Below are 24,026 nucleotides of genomic sequence, written 5' to 3'. Positions count from 1 at the left end.
AAAAAAACTTGAGATAATTTTTATTTGTGGGATTTTCTGGGTTTTGAATGAAGATGATGAAGATTGTTGAAGATGATGAAAACTCTATGAATTTTTTGGGTTTTTAATTTTTTTTACCCAGAAAACGTTAGTTTCTCACGGAAGTGTAACGGAAAACCAATTTTGCAACCGGGTGTAAACTTTAGGGATAGTTTTTGCTAATTTTGATGTTTGGGGACGATTTTCGCAAGAAGGCTAAAGTTGGGGGACCAAAAGTGCAATTAAGCCTAGAACAAATGAATCATGAATTCCTTTTAAGATGGAAGAAACCGTTGGTATGAAAAATATCCAATCTAGTAGGTGTGTTATGTGTGTGAATTTTTTTAACTTGTTTTTTCTATTACTTAAATATTTATTTTATTGTTCTTCATTTTCCTCCTTATGTTTATCATTAGTTAGTCTTGATTATAATTTCATACTACTATTTGTCTGTTCCATAAGAAAATGAGAGTTTAGAATATGAGATGATTGCCTATCAAACTATCTCCAAACATTCACGAAATATATATCTGGATGTATATTGTTTGTGTAGATATATAGACATTATTCTGGTTGCTAATGCACACGGTTGCTTAAACACGGAAATGCTTAAATTAGTAGTTAAATTGTGATAAAGTTCAAAACAAATCATGTGAATACGTTTGCAGCTTACATACATACTAAATATAGAGTCAGTCTTATGCTTGCTTTGTCCGCATATTATTTTTTAATAATAATTGCTGGGCGGTCAGAAGAGCCAGAAATGTCAAAAGCTAAGAAAATGAAGAAACCAAATGAGGTGACCAACCGACGAAAGACGACAAATCACATAACTTAGAATAATAAAAAGAGTTTAATTTTGATGCACCGACGGTACACCGTCAACCAATCAGATTTCAAAAATGTGACAAGTCAATTAATGAAATTAAATGAAAAGAGATATTTTCTCACATCCTTGAAATCTGATTGGTTGACCGTGTAAAAAAATTTTACACCGTCGGTGCATCAAACTTTTTCTCTAATATTAAAAATTCCTCCGATAACCATGAACAGAAGCAAGTGAGAGAAAATGGAAAGAGTTAGGTGAAACCAAAGAAAAAGCCCTCGCACCCACTTCTTCCTCCTGCTTCTCACACTCCCCGTTCCCATTCCTTATCCAATCCAATTCTATGATATCATAATCTCCTCAGCCTTATCATTTTTGTTATTTTAATAATACAAACGTCTAGCCAAATCTAATTATTATTATTATTCTTTTGTTTCTTTGCCATTTTCTCAGAAAAGGTACAAATACACACACGCGTCCATCCGTTAGAAAAGGGAAGAAAAAGTAAAGGCTTAATTGCAGTTTTCGTCCCTGATGTATAGCGCTTGTGCAATTTTGGTCCCTTTTGTTTAAAACGTGCAATTTTGATCCACCTAAGTTCTGGACGTGACAATTAGGTCCTTCTGTCAAATTGGTAACAGAAGTTGCCTATGTGGACTTAACTAATGACCTGGAACTGATAATGTGTGACACTGAAATGCCATGTCGTATTTCCTTTTAAAAAAATAATTAATTTTCTTTTCATTTTAATTTACTTCTAAATTGTATTTTTAATAACCCTCCTTCATCTCTAGAGATACAGCACCACCGCCCCACCGGTCACCACCGCCAGTCGCTTCTTCTCCTTTCTCCATCGCCCCACCACCACTCAAGCATCTCCTCCTCCTCCTCCTCCTCTTCTCAACACCAAAAACACTCACCCCATCGATCCCTCTTTCCTTCACCTTCTTCTTTTAACACACAGGAACCCACAGAGGAGGAGCGAAAATAGGAGCCAAGCTTTCATTGTCACGACCAGAGAATCGAATTCCACTCGATTTGAATTTTCAAACTCTACCCAAATCCAAAAAAGTTCAGAAAAACAACAAATTGGTTGTTGAGGACGGTGTGGGGATCGTCGATGAAGCGAACCATCTCGTAAAGCACCCTCTCGACGGCGGGATGAGGTCGATACTGTTGACCTTGTCAGTGTTGATGAGGTCGCAGAGGTGGAGATTGGTGGCCCAATCGAGTTCGTCGAGGGCTTCGGAGGTAGCGTCCTCGACGAGCTTGTCGACCTGGGTGATTGAGGAGGAGGGTTTATGGGTGAAGGGGTGAGGGTTTGGGTTGATGAGCGTAGGAGGGAGAAGGTGAAGGGGTTTGGGTTTGGGTATGATGAGCTGAGTGTGGGAGGGAGAAGGGGAGGGGTTTGAGGTTGATGTTGCTGGGTTTTGGGTGGGGGTGTTTTGATTATGGGTTTCTTCAGATTGAAAGATGAAGGTGAGATGATGAAGAACTGAAGATGATGAAAGGGAAGATGAAGAAGGGGCGGTGGTTTTTTCTTTCTTTATGAGTTTTTATAAATTAATTTAATTAATATTATTTTTATTTATTTAATTAGGTGGCATCCCAGTGGCGCACAAAGTCACATCCATGTCATTAATGAGCTCCACATAGGCAAACGGCGTTAACGATTTGACGGAAAACTAACGGAAGGACCTAATTGTCACGTCTAGAACTTAGGTGGATCAAAATTGCACGTTTTAAACAAAAGGGACCAAAATTGCACAAGCGCTATACATCAGGGACGAAAACTGCAATTAAGCCAAAAGTAAAACGCACTTAGAATAAAAGGAAAATGTACAAGGAAAAGATGAAGCTTCCCTCTAGAAAATTTTCACATGAAACAACATTATTATTATTTTTCCATGAGGAAAGAAAAAGCCAACGATGACCCATACAAAAAGCGTGTTTGTGTGCAACATTTTCCAAATTCTGGCCTTAAAAAATCAAAGTGAAGAAGTGGCATGAATGGGTACGTGTGGATGCGGTTATCGTTCGGTCCAAAGTAACTTTAGAATTCTTTAGTGCTTCTCAAAATTTCTAGAACCCACACGTCACTTTGGACTAAGTTCCCTTCCGCAGTTATATAAAGAAGAATCCAGAACCAGAATTTTGTGTTAACTCTCAAGTCACAACACTTGTATGGAGAATTATGGTATTTGTCAGTGTCATCACCCAAATTGATTTCCAAAATCGCGTTACTACTACTCATGGATTCTGATCGTCCTAGAAAGCACTTAGTTCACTCTCGCTTCTTCCTCTCTGGCTTCTATTGCTGGGATTGGGAATTCTTAACCGCTCTTCTCCTCTTTAGTTGTTCTTCCTAAATCGCTCAATCCTTTTCAATTTCTTTTTTCATCTTACATCAAATTAGGTAGTTAGAACACACAAAAAAATCAAGAAAAACAGATTTGTCATTTGTGAGGTAGGTGAAGGGTAATTTGGGAAGAAAAAATGTCACAGCGATCGGTGCCGGCGCCGTTCTTGACGAAAACGTATGAGATGGTGGACGATCCGGCGACGGAGGATGTGATTTCATGGAGCGAGAGCGGCAACACCTTCGTCGTGTGGAAGCATGCGGATTTTGCTAAGGATTTGCTTCCCAGTTACTTCAAGCATAACAATTTCTCCAGCTTTGTGCGTCAGCTCAATACCTATGTATGTTCATTCTTGCCTTTGATTTGTTAATCGAGATTGAGTTCTACGTTTTCCGATTTGCTAATTGAATTGGGCGTTTTTTTGTTTGTTTGAATATTTAGGGTTTCAGGAAGATCGTACCAGACAAATGGGAATTCGCGAATGAGAATTTCAAGCGAGGGAAGAGAGAGCTACTCTCCGAGATCAAACGGCGCAAGACGGTGGTGGCGCAACCGTCAGCGCAGGCTCCGGAGGTTGGTAAATCCGGAAACTCGACTTCGAATTCCGGCGGTGATGAAGTGGGGTCCAGCTCGACGTCGACGTCTTCGCCGGGTTCAAAGAACCCGGGATCGGTGGAGACAACGACCGCTCCTCCTAATACTCTTCCTCCGGCAACCCTTCAGTGCGCGAATTTATCGAGTGAGAACGAGAAATTGAAGAAGGAGAATGAAACTTTGGGGTGGGAGCTGGCACGTGCGAAGAAGCAGTGTGAAGAGTTGGTGGGTTTTCTGAGGGAGCGTTTGAAGGTGGGACCCGATCAGATCGAGCGTATAATGCGGAAAGGGAGTTATGGATCTGATGAAAATAACGCGGTAGGTGAGGGAAAATGTGAAGGTGAAGGAGAGTGTTTGAAACTGTTTGGGGTTTGGTTGAAAGAAAAGAGTTTTTGTGAAAAAAGAAACAATAAGAGAGAGCGTGAAGACCAAATGGGCTTTGGTGGGCCTCCAATACCTGCTAAGGTTTCAAAGACTACTACTGTTGTTGATTTTGGTGCTGTGAATGTGAAAGCAGTGATGAATAGTAGTAGCAAGGTTTGCAGCTGAACAAAACAAAACACCTTGGATCGCCACACATACTCAATCCATAATCAGAAAATAGTTTTTTCTGGTTTATTTTGTTTAGGAAAAAAAGAAGCAAATAAAGAAATAAGAGGAGAAGCCCAAAGCTGCTCCAAACATGTTGAGTTGTATATTTGTGCTGTAACATGATATAGGTTTATGATAGTGCAAAGATTAATCATGGTTGATAATAGGGTTTATTACTATAGTTTAATTAAAAAATGTCTTTTTCCCTTTTTAATATGCTTGTTATTTCTTACAAAATTAAATAATTGGTGGAGAGATACAAGATCCCTAAGGGGTTCTGAATTTATACTTTACCTTTGTGTTTGGTTTGCTTTGAGAGGAAACTTCAGAAAAGAAAATTGTGTGTGTAAAAATAGTGATATAATTTTTCCTTCATTTGGATGATCAATGATTTATACATGTGGAAATGTGTAGATGAGCAAAAATTGTGGGCACCATATGGTTGAGCTTTCATGCCTCCAAATCTCCAATGATGTGAGCAAGGTGTCAAAATTGTGTGGTCCACTTCAACAAATATCTATTTTTTAGACAAAACGAATATCCGTTTTTTCAGTCCATAAACAAATATACTTTTTAGCCCCCTCTTGATTTTGGCACATGAAACAAAGTAGGGGTTGTACCCTTTCAATGAATCTGTATTGACCCATGTTAGTAAAACTTACACTTTATCAAGTTTGTTCGGGTCTAACTTTCAAAAAAAAAAAAAAGTTTGTTCGGGTCTATGTATAAATTTGGGTTTAAAAAATTGGCCCAACTAATATCTAAGGTTGGGAACAAGTCAAGCACGACTTGTCCAACTAGTCACCGACTAATCCTAATATCAATTGATATTTTTTGCTTTATGTAATATTTTTTTTGGTACATTGCCTTAAGAAAACAAAAACTACGGTCTCACAAAAGAGACACCACACGCATCAGCTAACAAGAGCACTGCTTTATGTAATATGCATAAAGATGTGCAATATTTCTCTCTTCCATAATTTTTTTAATTTAATTTTTCTTTTTTTTTCTTTTTCTTTTTTTTTGGTATATTGATGATAAGATCATGAGTTCTTAAATTAACTTTTTTATTTTTGAACTCCAGTTCTTAAATTAACTCTAAACCTAATAACATTTTAGGCTACAATATTTTTTCACATTTTTTTTTTGAAAAGAGGATACAATATGTTTTCACAAATTTATTTTCGCTCAATGAAGCATTAGTATTTAGTAGTATAAAATAGACATTTAGTTATTATAATCTAATAATAGATTATTTCAAATATCAAATATAATTTTTTCTTTAAGATTTTCAACACCTTTCGTGTCAATTTGGTCTTATCTTATATTGGTCCGATCCTAACATTATTGGGTTGGTTCGAGTTTAGGGACGGGTTATGATCTATAGATTGACCCACCAATACTCGGGTATGGAACAACTGAAACTGGTCTTATCTTGTTCCTTGTACACCCCTAAAACAAAGCTCAACATGGAGGCCTAATGTATGATTTTTTGGTTACATAAGGAAAGCGACAAATAAGTAGTGAAAAAAACATCAACAAAAACCACTGAAAATATATAAAAGAAGAAAATAATTAATATTTCTCTATCTCTTGAAATCACGAGTAGTGATGAGTTTTTTTTCCAGCAATCCACCTTCCTTTTGGGGACTTCTTTTAAAAACTTGATAAAATTGTAATGATTCTTTCTCTCATAGAAAGATTCATTCTTCTTCGCATTAGATTTTCTTTTTACAGTAGATGGATTTCCTACTATAATAGTTGATTTTATTGCTTAAACAAATAAGCTAACTTTTTTAAGCTTCTTATGCCATCTTTCCAGCAATCGCCACAATCCCAATCATGTGATCACTTCTATTATCGTTTTTGGAGCTTCTACATTCACCATTTCTCATCACCATATCCCTCTTTGGTTTTCTTCAACCGTTTTATGGGCTGTACACAAGTTGTCCTCTTGTTTTTATGTGTTCTCACTATTATCTTTTTGACCTTTTTGTAGCACCCTTTAAGCCGCAATATTGGTTTTTCGGTGTATGTACATATTGCAATTCTTGCAGAGCCGGATGAGGTCTAAAATTTGGAGCATTGATTCAAAATTTGGAGTCTTATTTTAATTAGTTAACAGTGTAAAATGTCTTTTTTTTTTACATCGAAAAAATATATTGCACATTTTAGGAATTAATGTCTGGACCTAGGGATGACAACATAATCCAAACTCGTAGGGGCCGCTCGAAACCAATCCGATGTTACGGGCAAAACCCGACATGATCGGGTTTGAGTTTGATATTAGTTTTTTTATAGGTAAATGTTAGTTGTTAGTAAATTAGTCTTCCTCAGGATTCGAACCCTTCACCCTTCATCTCACAACAATGATATATCCACACCTCATCTTTTATACACTTTATTTTTACCTATTTTTATTTATATCTCTCTCTTCTTAAGTTCTTATCATCTATCACATTTTATACTTTCTCCCTCTTACTTTTTCTTTTCTTCATATCTCCCTCATCCTCCACCTATTTGCACCTCATATTTGAGGTGTGAACAAACAATTATTCGTCATCTCACACAACCCTTATGTCCCTAGCTCTTACAACTTAAGCTATCCTTCGGGGATGAGTTTGGTATTAGTGAAACCCGAACCCGAACCCGAACAATATATATAAAATTACAAAATTACTCTTATATATACCATGTTAACAACTTGATTTGTTAACAATTCAACAAGATACTATATTTGTTTGCAAAGAAGGTATAAAATGTTTTTTTCATAACAAAATCATATAAGTTACATTTTATTTTGCAAAAAACTCTATACATCAAGTTAGGTTAGGACGTGAGTTTGAGGCCATAACGGGTTTGCTATAAAAGTTTGGGTTTGGAAAAGGCAAAATCCGAGCCTGACTCGACCCGTTGCCATCCTACCTGAACCATCCCTACCCAACCCATATGTCCTCAAGCTCTTAAGAGCTATCATTCGGGGACTTAAAATGTCTTTATAATACCACTATATATAATAATTTCTTAAAAAAATTATATAAAAAAAAGATTATATACTTGCGCACTACAGCAGAATTTGTTTTTTGTCAATTATTACAGCAGAATTTAAGAAGTTGTAAAACATGAATGAAAATTTCATTGGGCCATTAATTTTGTTTGGAAGCGATACCTTGCTGGGCCAATGTTTTTGTACTGACAGGTAAATCATATATATGGCCCATTTTTTTTGCGAAAGAATCAAATCTTAGTTTAGTGGGTCTTGTCTTAACGCGTTTCATCTGACAAAAAAAAACTTAACGCGCTTCATCAACTGCTCGAAATATCGAAAGTTCGAACAAAGATTCTGAGACCTTGATTCAATCCCGGTGGTGTTGGTGCCCTAGCTCAATCGAAGATGGTACAATCTCTTTGCTATAACCTATCTAGTACTTCACTCACTTAGTTTTCAAGCTTCTTCTCTGTCAAATTCCTAACCTAATCTAATGTCTCACCACACCAATTTGTTCCTTTTCCTGTTGCGATCTTTCGAAAATTGAACCAGTAGATCATTAATCATTATTGAAGGAATGGTATTGGGTTCCCTTCATTCAATTGATGCATCAACTCTATCAAATTTTAGGTTTAGGAAAAATAAACATAAAATAACTATCTTTGTAATTACCTTTTCAGTCATCTCTGTATAGAGGGGAATCCAGGAGGTACAACAATAATAAACCAAGAGGACGTCACAATTTGCCCACGCAGAAGAAGCAGGAGATTAGGGAAGCTTTTGAGTTATTTGATACTGATGGCTCAGGTTTTATATTTAGACTTTAGCATCAAAATTTACACTATAGTCAAACTGTTTTCCTCCTTGCTTATATTTTGATGATTTCTTAGGTACTATTGATGCCAAGGAGCTTAATGTTGCCATGAGGTATGGTTGTGAATTTGTGATTCATAAGCTTAACTTAACATGTTTCTGGTATATTATTTGGATTCCGTAACCGACACATCTTTGTCTTGACAGGGCACTTGGATTTGAGATGACAGAAGAGGTATCATCTATATCCCAGTACATTCAATCAATTTTCCTATGTTTGAATGGAGTTTTGCAAGTTAAAATGATTTCTTCTATGTGGCTGTTGTTAAATTTATGAGGATTGGAGCGAATTATCTTTCTATGATAGTTGAAGCTAAATTCCCACGATTGCCCCTCTTTTGTTGTTTTAAGTTTTAACGTTTAGCAGTGGTTGTCCCTATCCTCACTCAGATAGGGAGTCAGTTGCTTTTGATGAAATCTGAATTCAGGGTAGCAGTCATTGGTTATGTACAAAATTGTCTAGATTTCCTGATGCCATTCTCTTTGTTAGATTTCTATTTGCATCTCTAATAAATAATCCACTGGTTAATTTCAGCAAATTGAGCAAATGATAGCAGATGTGGACAAGGATGGAAGTGGAGCAATTGATTATGATGAATTCGAGCACATGATGACCGCCAAAATAGGAGAAAGAGACACTAAAGAGGAGCTCATGAAAGCTTTTCATATTATCGATCAAGATAAAAATGTGAATTTCTTCACTGCTATACATGATTTATGATTCGTCTTGGTTCTAATTGTTTGTGGTCAATGCAGGGAAAGATATCTGCAGCAGACATCAAGCGCATTGCAAAAGAGTTAGGTCAAAATTTCACTGACAGAGAGATTCAGGAGATGGTTGATGAAGCAGACCAAAATAGTAAGTTATCCTAATCATCCTTGCAAATTTTCAAATTTTACAGCTAAACTTCTCATACATCATACTATGGTGAACTGGGTAGGGAGCATGTTCAAATTTCACTAACATAGAGTTGCTTTTATATGAAAAAAATATTATCATTACTTTGAACTACAAATTAGTGGTTTTCTGCATTAGAATTTCCTACTACTGGTCCTATTTTAGTACGCATATATGCTTGAGGCTGCCTTATCATAATTGTTACTTTGGTGAGCAAAGCGTTTGTGTAGTAATTAGGAAATATTGATTTTCTTTGCGTTCATGTTCTTGATTAATAGGAAAATGTCTTTGTATTGGCTTCCTTCCCCATTTTATTAATAGCAGTTCAGGATAATGTCCTTGATCTGAAACCCGCCATCAACAGGTGCATACATGTGAGCAGTGTAAGAGAAAATTAGAGGGAGAAAACAAAAGTTGAAAATATTGAAAAGAAAAGAAAAAAGGTTTACAATTTTTTTTTAATACAAAATAGTATATAAGTACGCATATTTTCAATGAGAATATTTCCTTAATGAACATTTAAGTAGTAGATTATTCTATGTAGGTTTTGAAATAGAGGGAGTGTTTTCATTGGTCTAATTATTCTCAAGTGTGGTCTATGCATTTGGATGACAAATTCCGTACAAATGTTGAAGGAGCAATAGAATATAGCCATTCTTTTTAACTGCAGATTTAGTAATTAATTCTGGCTTGCTCGATTATTAGATGAGCATAGTATACGTGTATGAGCATAGTATACATGTATTTGTCATATCATCATCTGGATCTACAAACTAATTTAATTTACTTCAGTAATTTTTTTGTCTCTCTCACATATTGTAAACATGATTGGTTGACAGTGCATACGTCTTACTCAGTCATTATAAACTTTTTTCTTACTCTCTTTGCCATAAGTCTTGGGAAATTTCTTCTTATTTTTTGACATGTTTGTTGCTTATATGCTTTTTGGCTTTGTAATATGCAGAAGATCGAGAGGTTGATCCAGAGGAATTCTTCATGATGATGAAAAGAACTAACTTTCATCACTAGTCATATCTATGTGAAGTAACTTATCTTTGTTTGGCTAGTCATATCTATGTGTGCAAATTGTATTAATGATGAGTATAATGTTATGATTGTATATTTATTGCCTATGAACACATGTTTCACATTTGTACCTAAAGCCTAAAGGGAACAGCCTGCGCAGAGCATTTTCTAATCAAGTTAAAAGTTACACTATAATAGACGCTAGCTTATCAAAATGCTTTGTACCAAAAAAAAAAGCTTATCAAAATGATGATTGACTATTCAACAAGTTTAAAAATGAAATGAGTCAGGTTAAATAAACAATGGTTATTTGGTGTTATAATGACAGTTTATGTGTAGAGTGTTGTTATAACTTTTTTCTTTTTCCGAATAGTAATATTGTTATAACTTCACATGATATACATAGCATCTGAATCAGTTAGTTCCAACAATTGATTGGGAAACAGGACAAAATGCACATAAGCCACTATATTAAAGTTTTGTCCATAATTATATTCATCAACTTTGATTCTGATTAACGCCATCCCTAAAATTCAACCAGGTTAAGAATTTTTACATTCGACAAATGCCAAAACTGAGGTATCTATACAATTATACATTCTCACGATTGAAAAGTAATTTCTATAGGTATGTTGACAAAGATCAAGAGGGCAGGTGCTACAAGAGCTTTGCTAAGCTGAAGAAGAGTGCAGCTTAGGCATGACTTCATGTGCAATTTTCGAATTCTATTACAATTTTCCTTCAATTAGTACACCTTGGTTGTTATATGGGTTTTATGTATCATTGAGGACTCCCTATGAAGTTTATTTTGAGATCTTTCATGTTAGTGGATTGATGTTAGTTTTTCCAAAAAAAATATTCATAGTTGATTACACTACACAAGTTAGGTGTCATAGCTTCATTTTAAAATTGATTGCCGTAAAGAGGTTGGGGAATTCCTTAAAATAAAAAAAAATAAAAAAAGAGTTGGGGGAATAAGAAAAAGGGGCACACGGTGGTTGGAGTGAGGAGGATGGGAATAATGGACACCATCGACGCTTCGTCTCCACCGTCTCAGAGCGGGTCATTCTCCTCCCTTCCCTTCCTCATTCCTTCCATTCATTTTCACTGTCTCTTCTCTAACCTTTTGTTTTTCATGAATCTATCTTCAGTCACTCACGCCATTTCTACCTCGCAGTAGACAGGCTTCAAGTCAAAATGGTACTCTTCTTATTCAATTCTTCAATTCGTGAATCTAAAACTGTGTTTGCTGAAAACGGTTGCGTAATTGCATTGCAGCAAACTCTGGTTGATCTTCTCGATTTGGTGGGTCGACGATCATGCTTGCCAATCGTTATCTGTTGCAGCACCCGCGACGACCTTGATTCTCTCTTCTCATCTCTTTCTGCTCTCCCCTTCATTTCCTCTTCTGCATTGGTTCGTCCCCTTCTCCTCGGGATTCTTCGCAATTTTCTACTCAATTTTGCTGATTCATCTTTGTTTTCCCCATCTCAGTACAGTGACCTTGCTGAAGGTGAACGCGCTTCAATTTTAGACAAATTCCGGCAAGTCACAGCAAAGTGGAACCAGATTAATCATGCTGGAGCAGGGAATGAGGATGATGATGATGAGGCAGGGAAAGTTGACAGGTCTCACATGATTATTGTAACAGATGCTTGCCTTCCCTTTCTTGCTTCTGGAGAGCCTCCCTTGAATGGTCATCTTCTCATTAACTACGAGTTGCCGGCAAAGAAGGTCTGGTTCTTCCTTTTTATCTCTAGTTGGTACTTGGTATTTACTACAATTTTCTGCATTCATGTCTGCAAATGTCCTCTGTAATCTGTAGCATTTAGTTTTGCAAAATTGATTTTCATTGTTTTCGTCGTATAATACTAATTGTGGTGACAATCTGCGACTGCGAATCTAGTGTTGCTTGTGCAAAAGATCCTTGGTCAATTAACTATTCTAAATGACAAATGACCATGTATACAGGACAGTAAAAAAAGTGAGTGAGATTAAGTGGCTGTTTCCTTTGTTCTTGAGATTGTACAAGTTGGCTTTTGTGATCATAGTGCGTGTTTGGATCATCGTTGTAAGGATTGAATAATGTTAAAGTGAAATTGATGTGATTTATGTTCGGATACTGTAAGGTATTGCTGTGAAATATGTGTGTGAACTCTCACAATGGATCATGTCCACCACAAAAGTTAGGATTTGTAGCTTCATCCATTAGATTTTGGAGCTAGAATTAATTGTGAAGGGAAATTTCCAAACACACAGTACTAGGAACTTGTTGCTGGCCATTTTCGTTCATTAGGTTAGTTCAGTCTTACTACATAAAGTAACTTTTGCTGGCCGTTACCACTCGCAATTGTGAAGGGAACTTGTTCCCCGTTTATCATTGATATTTGGTTCTCCTGTTCTCCGATTAGACTTGTTTCTCAAGAATCATGCGCCTCTTTTTGAATCATACATAGATGCATTTTACCTTCAGAATTGATGAAAGAATGTTGGCCTATTGTTTTTTGCATTGTGAAAGTGGTGTTTGTGTCTATCCATATTATCTCTTCTTCCTACCCTAATGATTCTATATATTTTTCTCATCATTTTTGTCTTTCGTGCAGGAAACATATGGAAGGCGTTTGGCAGCTTGTTTAACCGCTGGTCCTTTTTCTGCTACCCAGTTCTATAGTTTGTCATGTGACAGTTATGTTTTTTTCCTTTTTGCTGAGATTCCTCTCTAATGTGCAGATGGAATAGTCATCAATATGGTTGTTGGTGGGGAAGTAGTGACTCTAAAAAGTATTGAAGAAAGCACTGGTATTCTCATGCCAGAAATGCCAATGCAAGTAAGTTTGCTTACTTACTCTGATATGATGTGCTTTTGATTATATGTGGATCTCATGAAATTCATCTTTCCTTGAATTGTTTGAAGTTTATTCATATATGTAAGTATCTTTGTAGACCAAGAACTCGATTTTATGTATTATCAGGAGAAGAAGCACTCTCTTAGTTTTGTTTTTTATTAATATTGATCCTCTTTCTTTTCAGTTAGTATAATTGATCTCATAGAAATGTATACTAAACATATTGCAGATTCTTGACATTTTATGAAGTTGCTTTAGTCTTTGCCGCTGCCTGAAGAAAACAAAGAATTTGATTGCTTGCCCTCATCAATGGTTGAAGACTTGAAGCTCTCACATTGCCTTGAATATTCTGTCAGTACTCGGTAGTCACTACTACAAAGAAAATATACCGAAAAATATTATGATTAGAATATTTTCACCCTTTCATAGTGAAATGTGAAGTTTGAAACAACTTTTTTTAACTTATTTTATTGTAGCATTGAACACTTTAATATGAGTTTGATTAAACTCGTGAAAATAGCTTACAAACCTACGTGTAAAATATTTTGAGTTTATTTTTATAAGTTTCAAAAAAAAAATCTTATCAGTAAGTATTTGTATCCAACTTATAAGATCTGTTGAGCTTATTTGAATAAGTTTTTGGCTAAGTAAATAAGCATTTGAGGAGTGCTAGCATCACACTCTTTTAATAATTGATAAGGGTGTATTAACATAAGCCATAGGTGATTCACTTGCATAACAAATTAAGTGACATGAGAATACACTGTTTTACAAAAGAATCCAATGGGGAATCGTCGCAACATGCATTTCAAATTTTCAACATAAAACATACAGAAAATGTTTTATCCCACCACATTAAAGTGAATCTCACTGAATCCCAGCCACAAAATTTATTCGAATTTCACCAAAACAAGTTTTTAATCAATCCATTGTTGTATCATATAGCTGTGCATTTATGTATCAAAATTCAAAATGTCAAAAACAGCTTATGTCGAGTTTCAGTTCCCTCAAGTTTCATGGTTGCATCTTAGCTGATGCTAAGGCATACAGACGACTCAATTCATCCTGTAGTAGAGCATTCTCAATTATTAACTTCTTCATCTCCAATGATGCTTGACCACAGACGGTTAGGCGCCCACCACAATGATTGCATCTTGCATTTTCCATGGTCTCCTTCAACATATAATTCTCAGCCTGAAGCTTCTCATTTTCCTGTCTAAAAAGCGTGTTCCCATAACGTTCCCGTTGCATCTGATTCAAGGGAAAAATCCATTTAATACATCAACAAACAAGTTCATGAATACTAATACAAATACTAATGTAGTTCAATTTACCTTCAACTGAGTTCTTCTATTTTGAAACCAGTAAGTTACATGATTTTTCTCCAAGCCAATCCTTTTACTAAGATCCAATTTTTGCTTGTCATTGGGATAAAGAGTCTCCATGGACAACCTAAAACAGTTATGAGCAAAAACCAAAATGAAAATCATCCTACAAAACATGTGAATCGCACTTATAGATAAAAATGAAGAATTTCACAAAGCCATACGCTTCAAGCTCCCAAAGTTGTTGAGGAGTGTATCTCTGTTTCTTATTCTTCTGCTGAAGTTGGTCACCACCTGCATCTTGATTGCCACCAGATGCACCTTCAAAATTGTCACTCTCAAGCCCGCTTTGATGCTCATCGTTCCTTGTTTCACTATGGTCACCCATTTTCCTTTGCTGTAGTGCAGAATAGTCCCATCAACGTCAACAAAAAGGATGAATAGTAACATGAAAAAAAAAATCAAATTCTAAGTCACAAAGAAGTAACTATAAAAAAAGTTCAAACACACTGCGAAGGGCATAAAACTAGAGAGTATATGGAGCATAAAGTGGATAAAAGTTAAAATATACATGTACCCTTTCTCAGTTTCTCTTCCTATCTCCTAGATTTTGTTTGTTTGTAATTCTTTTCTGAAGGTGTCAATTTATATATTGATATCAAAGCCCCCTTTATCAGTTTTAGATTATTCATTTGCTTGACTTTTAAATTAGTTTGAGTCAAAAAGATAGAAAAAATATATTATTGTAAGTTATTACACATGTAAAGGAAAAAAATGTGTTTTTCATTCTATAATAATAATAATAAATAATGCTCACATAGAATACTGGACTTGAAGCCAATTAAGATAGTCAAGGGCATAAAAGGATAGAAAATAATATTTGTTTCTGTTTTTGAGTTTTGAATTCTCTTTACTTGACTTTTGAACCATATATTGAGTCAAATATTATACATTATCTATATATATAGTGAAAATTAGTTTCAGCTTTATATTAATAATAATAGAAATTTTATAAAATATACTTTATATTATTAATTATATAAATATTAATTTTAAATATTTAAATATAAGTATAAAAATATTATATAACAATTGATAATAATGTAGTTTTAATTATATTAATTGTTCATAGTAATATTTTTAATAATATTATTAAAATATTAAATATGGAATCAGTTACAATTTTAATTATTATTCACAATTTAGGAAAACTTTAAATATAGTCAAATAACACTAACTAATATTGTTTTTAAATATGATGCAAAAAATATTGTTTTTAAATATAGTAGAGATATTTAAAAGTAAAATTGTTTTGTTTAAAAAATAATTGAATTTTTTTTGGTTACTAAAAAAACTGAATATGGCACTACGTCATGTTTTCACTACAAGAATTATGTCTTTTAGTGACAAAACATATGGAAGGATATGATATGATAGTAATCATATTTTGTTGTTATCTGGTGTTTGTTGCGTCAGCAAGATAGGATAACACTATTTTGTCTCTTATCCTATCATGTCCATTATGTGTAAAAGTTATCCTAATGGGGGAGATATGATATAACTTATCCTGACAGGATATGATAACAATTATATATTTTCTTTCGGTTTCGAAACACCAAATTAATTTATTTCAATATATAATGATATTAATTAATTGATATAAAAAATTTATTTTTATTTAAAGTAAAAATAAATAAATAATTATTCATTAAATGGTAAAATAGACTACTCACTTATAAACATTAATTTATTAACAGTAATAGACTAAATTTTTATTATCATCAATTACTAAAATCATTTATCTACTTATATAATAATATACATATAAATTACTTTGGAGAAATTAATATTTTTAATAATATTTATTTAATTTAGCTAACCTCTATGTACTTTGGAGAAATTAATATTTTTGATAAAAATTATTTAATTTATTTAACCTCTATTTTTAATTTTTTATCACTTGTCAAAATTAAGTTAAAAACAATTGATTGATTACATAATTTTAATTATAATAAGCTCCCTTAAAAAACAAGCTAATCAATAAAATTAATTTACTGATATTATTTTAAAACATATATATGCTCATTTACAAAAATGTAAAAAAATTAAATTAATATAATTATCCCTTTTTAAAATGATAATTTAAAGAATCAGTTTTTAAATGTATTTTTTATTCAAAGAAAAATTTGATACATTTTTATAATTATATATCATATCCTGCCCTGTTATTATCCTGTGCACCCCAAACACAAGAGATGATAAGAGTCTATCATGCTCTTATCATAGCTTGTCCTTATCCAACTCTTTATCATATCATATTCTGACCACAAAACTGGCCCTAAATACATTTCATTCCTTCAGGGCCGGCCCAACACTAAATGAAATCTAAAGCAAGTTTAAAGTGAGAGTTTTTACCTAGAAAATATTTCTTTATTAAAAAATTTTACATAAAATAATTTTTTATTCAAGCATAATTTTTTACTCTGAACACTAATACGAGATAACTTTTTTTCTTTTGATGGAGATTGGACTTGGTTTTTTGAACTGAGACCTTGACTTTTATTTGAGGTTTTCTTTACAAAAATGTCTTTGGACTTATCAACTGAATGGGATGCCTTTTTTACTTAATAAATTTGAGTAAAATACACTCACCCCCCTCAAGGTTTGTGAGAATAACACTTAACTCCATTTTTATCCAAAATATACACTCCACCCCAATAATAATCTCATAATTACACTTAGCTCAATTCTTCTCCGAAATCTTCACTCCACCCCACCCCTTTAACACCATCCAAAAGATGCTAACGGAATATTCCTTTAACTCAAATTAATTAATTAAAATATAAATGATAAATAAATTACATTATCCTCTAACCAAATAATAATTGTACTATAATTTTGTAAATATTCTAAATATTTATAAAATATTTTAAATACCTCCAAATAACAAATAATAATTAAACTTGATGTTTATTATGGTCAAAATATTTCTCTCTCTAATATAACTCAAATTTAAATAGGGAGTGTTTCAGTCAAAATATTTATCAAATGATGAGTTCTTAATACCTGTGTATAACCTTAAACAACTTATATTTTAAAACTTAAAATGCCATGTGCTTAAGTGCTCATACAACCTAATAACTAAGGTAATCACATATCGTCATAACACAATTATATTTTGAAAGTTTAGTAAACTTATTGACAATTTTTTTTAGTAAACTTAGTGGTAAAGTTTTTGAGTTTTGATGGTTCAGACATTGAGTTAAGTTTTGCTAAATTTGTGATGGAAAATGTTGTTGCCTTGAAGAGGATGATTTCAAACTTAGCTGGAAGCTACGTAACTCAGATATGGAAGAAGTAAAACAGAAGTTGTTCTCGTTTAAGAAATGTTCTAGTTCTATGAATTTGGAATTATACCAAGAAGGCCAGAACATGCTTTATTGTAAATCATTTGTGCTACCCTCCAAATAACAAGAATTTATTTACTTGAATGAGCACTGATTATCTCGTGCTACTTTTTTTTTTAAAAGTATATTTATTATTTAGTTAGAAGATAATGTAATGTATTTATATTTAAATTAATTAATTTTGAGTTAAAAGAATATTCCGTTAGCATCTTTTGGATGGTGTTAAAGGGGGTGGGGTGGAGTGTAGAATTTAGAGAAGAATTGAGTTAAGTGTAATTGTGAGATTATTATTGGGGTGGAGTGCATATTTTGGATAAGAATGGAGCTAAGTGTTATTCTCACAAATCTTGAGGGGGGTGAGTGTATTTTACTCAATAAATTTTTTTGGTCTAAAATTGCTCGGACAAAATGACCCTGGGGCCGGCCCAGCATTCCTGGGTCACACAATGTTAATAAATTTTTTTGGCCTAAAACTGCTCGGACAAAATGACCATTGGGCCGGCCCAACATTCCTGGGCCACACAATGTTAATAAATTTCATTCAGAAAGGAATCATATCGTCTGGTTTCCTAATAAATGAAACAATTCTAACAAGATGAGACACCAATTCAACCAAATAGTGACAAAATTAGAAAATAAATACCATTGCAAAAATAAGAAGAAAAAAGTAGGGTGTCATTCTCAACACTATCGTTCAAATTGAGACTAAACGACTTATTTTTATTTGAAACAAAACTGCTAATATTAAAAAGGGTTAAATATTTTTTTCCACTAAAATAGTGAATTATTAATTTTAGTCCCCATTTAATTTTTCATTGATTTTAGTCTCCTTAAAATAGTAAATTATTGACTCTGGTCTCTCTATTCATTTTTGTGTCATTATGTGGCTAACACATTTTATGGTGTTTTTTGTGCATTAGTGACGGTTTATAAACCGCCACAAAACGGAATGAGGGACCATAATCAATAATTCAATATTTTAGTGGATTAAAATAAAAAAACAAGTTAAAGGAGGACCAAATTCAATAGTTCACTATTTCATGGGGACAAAAACATATTTAACCCTTTTAAAATACTTGAAATTAGTTTGATTAAATGCAGCAAGGTACCAGCTTTATAAGTATAACCAATGGCATTAATCTGTTTGCATTCCAAGCGCTCGCCCGGGCTCGCATAACCACCGCTAGAGCATCTCATTCTTTCCCTCAAAACAAAGATATTACTAATTACTCTTCCCACCTCAAAAATGAGGTGTAAAGATATAATTATTATAGTTATTCCTCCGCAATGATAGCTGGTAGTAATGCAAACAAGTTCAGTAATCTCCCTTTGTTCTTGTAGAATTTGATCAGTAAGCCATGGAGCTTATTTTGATAAATTCCTCATATTATTTTAGGAATATGTATTTCTACTCATTTATAAACTATTTTGAGCTTATTAAATTCTATTCAAACAATAATAAAAACTGTACGCATGATAAAACTGTACTAGTAAGTTTTAATTTGTGTTATTTTTTTTTATTGAGATGAGAATATTTCTTTGATGGGATTGACAATGAGACAATATTTAAGATTAGTAGGTATTGAAGGGATTGGGCAAGGCAGTGAGCATATTGAATAATTCAAGTGACATGAGAATAGGATTCAATCATTCAAGCACTTCTCTGTAAGTGGGGCGTGGTGGTGAATACACGGTTTTACAAAAGAGAACCCAAAGGAGAATCGTCCCAATTCATGCACACAGAACATGTTTTAAAGTGAACCTAGATCAATCCCAGCCACCAAAAAAGTTATTCCAATTTCACTAAAACTAGTGTTCTTAAAAACGTCTAGAACTTAGGTTTAAACTTTATTCAGATTCTACAACTTTAATTTTCCTCCATAAACCATATCCTGAGCTTTGAGGGAATCATCCAAAGGAGGATACTTTTCTATATAAGCAAACCATAATCTATTAGAATTCATAGTTGTATCAAATAGTTGTGTTTCTTTGCATCAAAGTCTCAAAATTAACAGAGCATGTCGAGATTGAGTTTCCTCAAGTTTCAAGGTAGCTTCTCAGGGAAGCCAACCTCTCCACGCAAAAATCAACCCAGGAAGAACAGCTTCAACTCAAGACAAACATCAACAGCAGGACTGAATTTCTGCCCAAACAAAGATGAAATGAAATGGGTGTTCGGGAAATTCGACTCCAACAAAGATGGCAAGATTAGCCTCCAAGAGTACAAGGAAGCAGCGAGGGCCTTGGACAGGGGTGTTGGGGAAACAGAGGCAGCAAAGACATTCAAAGTCATGGACTCGGACGGAGATGGGTTCATTGACTTCATTGAGTTCATGGAAATGTTCAATGGAGATCAGGGAAGTAGGATCAAAGAAGAGGAGATTAAGAGTGCTTTTCAAGTGTTTGATTTCAACGGTGATGGCAAAATCAGTGCTGAGGAATTATTGAGAGTTCTCAAAAGCCTGGGAGAGAGTTGCAGCCTCAGTGCTTGTAAGAAAATGGTTAAGGGGGTGGATGGGAATGGGGATGGTTTTATAGACTTGAATGAGTTTATGAGGATGATGATGAGTGGCAAGAAACTCGCTTAAATGATTCAGAGCAATATACACATATAAATTTGTCACTTTAAGAATATAGGCTCTATTTCTTCCGAATTTTCAAAACACTTTTTTGTTTTTAAAAATTGAAAACATGTTTGATATGATTATTGTGTAGCTTCTTCCCACAAATTAGTTTTGTTTTATCCATCAAATATAACATGATCGTTTTTTTAGAAATCCAAAAATAATATTAATTAAAAAATAAGCATGAGAACAAAGCTCTCCCAAAGAGTTAATTAACAAGGTCTCCACCGGGAGAAAGACAAGTCAACCAAATACACTCACTATGCAGTGAGTGAACTTGAACCAGATGCTTGACCACACAAACAATGTTAATATGTTACTTAGTTGAGTTAGTTCCATATAGCAGACCCAAAGCTTTTATCAACAGACTACGAGCACCATAGGTAGTGGAGAAACATTCCAGATTTCCAACAACCAAAGCATGAGCCAAGCATGAAGCGAATATACGATATCTATCTTCATAGCGGACTTATAAGCTATAAAGAATTAGACGCGGAGTTCAACCACTACAAGATTTAAAAGTAGGCTATATTTTGAAACAAAACAAGCAGAAAGCAAGCAAAGGGAGTGAAATTTTGACACAAGAAAGTAATTTTCCATCTTTCTTTCAGTATGACTGGCACCAAGAAACCAATATTACTTTCTTTTCATACTAAAATGCCTAAAAACCAATATATTGCAGATTGAGAAAAGGTAAAATAAAGAATCCGTGAGTGAATTTGTCACACTTCCTGAATTAGAAAAAAATCTAGACGCAAAGGGCATTTCAAATTAAAAAATTTCTAGAAGCAGATTTTGACAAGGTAACTTCTCTATGATTTTTTCACTATAAAGAAACAGTGAATTGCTGACGGTCCCAAAACCGTGGAAAAATATCACTATTAGTCGTCGGCAACATGTTTTTGAAAAAAGCAAAAAAAATGGTTCTTTATATTGAGGTGGTTTTCGGGCTTTATTGGTGGAGAACAAAGCTGCTATGTTGAAGCATATCTGGGTTCTAGCATCCAATCCACAAATGTTTGGATTTTTTTTAGTCTTCTGGTGAAGCGGCCCACCACTACACTTCATAGAAGCACTAGCGAAAAAGAAAAAAAAAATGGCAGGATTAGTTATCGTCAAATTATTGACAATTTTATCAACTGAAAATATCATCGATGATTTCAAACACCAATAATTTGGCGGGCAATTAAAAAACATCAACAAGTTGTCTACCGTTAAATTGATGGACTTTAAAAAAATTCGAAAATTAGTTACCACTTACCAGCATAAAGCTATTGGTAATTAAAAATTTGAAATTTTGGCCTACCGCGGACTTTAAAGAAATTATGAAGTTGATTTCTAAGAGATTTACATACAACCAAAACCGTCAGTGAGTAATAAATAGGTGTTTGCAGACCACCTAACTAACTCTTCATCCTCCTTTTACAATGAAGAATGATAAATCGTATTTACCAAAACACGATTACCATTAGTTTCACTATTTTTACGTATAATTTGTAACAACCCAAAGGTAAAATTGTCATAAGCTGTTGTAACAACCCAAATGTAAAATTGTCATAAGCTGCTGTTAATAGTAATTTGTGGTGTTAGTAACATAATTTATGACCATTTTAAGCCGTCACAAAATTATGAGCATAAATAAAAATCAATGAATATTGTAAGTAACTTTTAGATATACTAAACAAGTTTATGACACATTTTTAGGACACAAGTTAAACTACAAATTCAGTTAATAGAAATTATTCTCAATATACATTTATATATAGTTACGTGTAATTACACTATCATGACAAAACTTTTCTTATAGAAGGTTAGAATGTACCTGTGTAGTGGTTAGTTCACTAATTTTCTTAATCATGAAATTGAAGATTTGATCATGAATAAAACGTATTTTGTGATTACTCATTTACCGCTTAATACAAGCACGTACTCATAATACAGATTAATCTTTATTGTAGGTAGTAGATAGTTGCTAAAAAATGTGTTAGAATGTGGGGCGTCCAACTGGCGCAAGCCTAAAAAAAGTCACGATAATCAATGATATACTCAGTAAGCGTGACTTGCCCCATTTTGAACTTATATCGCAGTTCAAGTACAGCCACAAAGAAAGGCCCTTCACTGCATATCGGAAGGTGTCCTTTAAAATGTAGGTCATGCTTGTCTCCACATTATTTACTTTTTTAAAAAATAAAAATAAAACTTCCTAGAAGGATCATTCTCTTCAGCATTTGTTTTATCTTACCCCCAAGCCTTCTAAACAGTTACGAATTTCAAAGATGATAATGAAACAGTATATATATACTTTAGTCCAATTTGTATTTTTTTATAAGCATATAGTCCAATTTGCATAAATGAACATTTATAGTACAATCAAGGGAATTAATTTCACCATGGCCGTGCATTTCCGTACCCTAGTCATTGGTTATATACTTATATTGCACCCGAAACCAAGGAAATTATCAAGACTAATTAAACAAGGAGACACCCTAAAAAAAAAAATTATTTATCTTTAATATTTTTTACATAAAAATAGTTTCTTATAGTAATATAGATTTGAAACTAAAAAGTTACCTTTAAGTTTCTTCCATTAATTATTTTAGTTTCAATTTCTATTTCCATTCAAGTAGCAGAAGAGCATGCAAGCTTTACATCCTCAGACAACAAAATAGAGATCCCTGGGGGAGGCATCTCCAACCAGAAAGTCTTTTGGATACTAAAAGCTAGATGGGCTAAAAAGTCAGCTACTCTATTACAGGATCTTCTAACATGGAAAACAGAAAAAGAGTTAAAACTAGATGCCCCGCTCTTACATTCCCTAATTACATTCTCTATTACAGGATCTTCTTCCATTATTGATTACGACTCGAGATGTAATTGTAGAATAATTTTTAAACATGCATCTAATATTTGTATTTCATCGATCGAATTCAACATGAATCTACGTTTATTGACATTAGCTCACTCTCAAGAATTTTGTTATCCTTTTCTTAAATTAGTCTTAAATTGTCACAATGCCTAGACAATAAACATTGATGTTTTGACCGACACAAAAGAGTACTAGTACACCAATATTGTCTTAGACGGTCCAAGGATCCACAAACAAAAAATGAGTATCTCATCTCCTATACTAATTGTAAGGTTGCCTACAAATAATCATCATCTCAAAATTGTTTTCACATGTAACCCAAAAAAATTCACCATCTCAAAAGTCATATAAAAGGATATCACCAAAGTTAAATGTCTTGGGTATTTCTCTTACCACAGATATCACCAAGGCTCAATGTCTTGGTTATGCCTCTCAGCATACATATAAATATATGTTTGATCGCAATATACATAAGTATTGTCCTATGACTCTGAGTCTCGCTCTTTTTGCTTTTATACTGAATATGTCCTTACAGTAAAAAAAAAAAAAAAAAGAATATTGACTTAAGTAACAACTTGTTTTTAGATAGGTATATATCAACGTTACACCATTGTGCTCGGAGATTCTCCGTGATCGCTTAAGATCAAGAGCACTAACTCGATGGAAATTTGGAGGATCAACTACTACTTCTAGGTCATTCTTTCTCCTGATCTGACATTGGGAAATGAGCACCCCCATTAAATACTGAGCCAAAATTAATGAAAATTACTTAGGTTTAGATAT

The 24,026-nt window shown here is 33.7% G+C and overlaps 4 protein-coding genes across 5 annotated transcripts; all 4 read left to right on the top strand.

The window, feature by feature from the left end:
• The first annotated feature begins 2,982 nt into the window (after positions 1–2,982).
• Positions 2,983–4,603, top strand: LOC130740824 (heat stress transcription factor B-1). Its single transcript, XM_057593534.1, has 2 exons — positions 2,983–3,544; positions 3,646–4,603. The coding sequence occupies exons 1-2, from the start codon at positions 3,341–3,343 to the stop codon at positions 4,345–4,347; spliced, it is 906 nt and encodes a 301-aa protein (XP_057449517.1). The 5' UTR covers positions 2,983–3,340; the 3' UTR covers positions 4,348–4,603.
• Positions 4,604–7,627: 3,024 nt separating this feature from the next.
• On the top strand, positions 7,628–10,370 carry LOC130740823 (probable calcium-binding protein CML20). Of its 2 annotated transcripts, none has more exons than XM_057593532.1 (7): positions 7,628–7,786; positions 8,059–8,185; positions 8,269–8,305; positions 8,399–8,426; positions 8,787–8,939; positions 9,008–9,110; positions 10,114–10,370. In XM_057593532.1, exons 1-7 carry the CDS (start codon positions 7,784–7,786, stop codon positions 10,176–10,178), a joined length of 516 nt encoding a protein of 171 aa, XP_057449515.1. In that variant the 5' UTR covers positions 7,628–7,783; the 3' UTR covers positions 10,179–10,370. The 2 variants fall into 2 exon arrangements, with proteins under 2 accessions (XP_057449515.1, XP_057449516.1); XM_057593533.1 differs by having other exon boundaries at positions 7,675–7,958.
• A 682-nt stretch (positions 10,371–11,052) lies between these two features.
• On the top strand, positions 11,053–13,562 carry LOC130740822 (ATP-dependent RNA helicase eIF4A). Its single transcript, XM_057593531.1, has 7 exons — positions 11,053–11,237; positions 11,327–11,375; positions 11,454–11,591; positions 11,670–11,909; positions 12,779–12,818; positions 12,906–13,003; positions 13,251–13,562. The coding sequence occupies exons 1-7, from the start codon at positions 11,188–11,190 to the stop codon at positions 13,266–13,268; spliced, it is 633 nt and encodes a 210-aa protein (XP_057449514.1). The 5' UTR covers positions 11,053–11,187; the 3' UTR covers positions 13,269–13,562.
• A 6,129-nt stretch (positions 13,563–19,691) lies between these two features.
• Positions 19,692–20,454, top strand: LOC130740821 (calmodulin-like protein 30). Its single transcript, XM_057593529.1, has one exon. It carries the CDS (start codon positions 19,772–19,774, stop codon positions 20,339–20,341), a length of 570 nt encoding a protein of 189 aa, XP_057449512.1. The 5' UTR covers positions 19,692–19,771; the 3' UTR covers positions 20,342–20,454.
• Positions 20,455–24,026: the final 3,572 nt, after the last annotated feature.

This window comes from Lotus japonicus, chromosome 2 (genome assembly GCF_012489685.1).
Source record: "Lotus japonicus ecotype B-129 chromosome 2, LjGifu_v1.2".
Lineage (NCBI taxonomy): Eukaryota > Viridiplantae > Streptophyta > Magnoliopsida > Fabales > Fabaceae > Lotus > Lotus japonicus.
The sequence above is the reverse complement of the archived record's forward strand: the minus strand, read 5'-3'. Positions and strand labels throughout refer to the sequence as shown.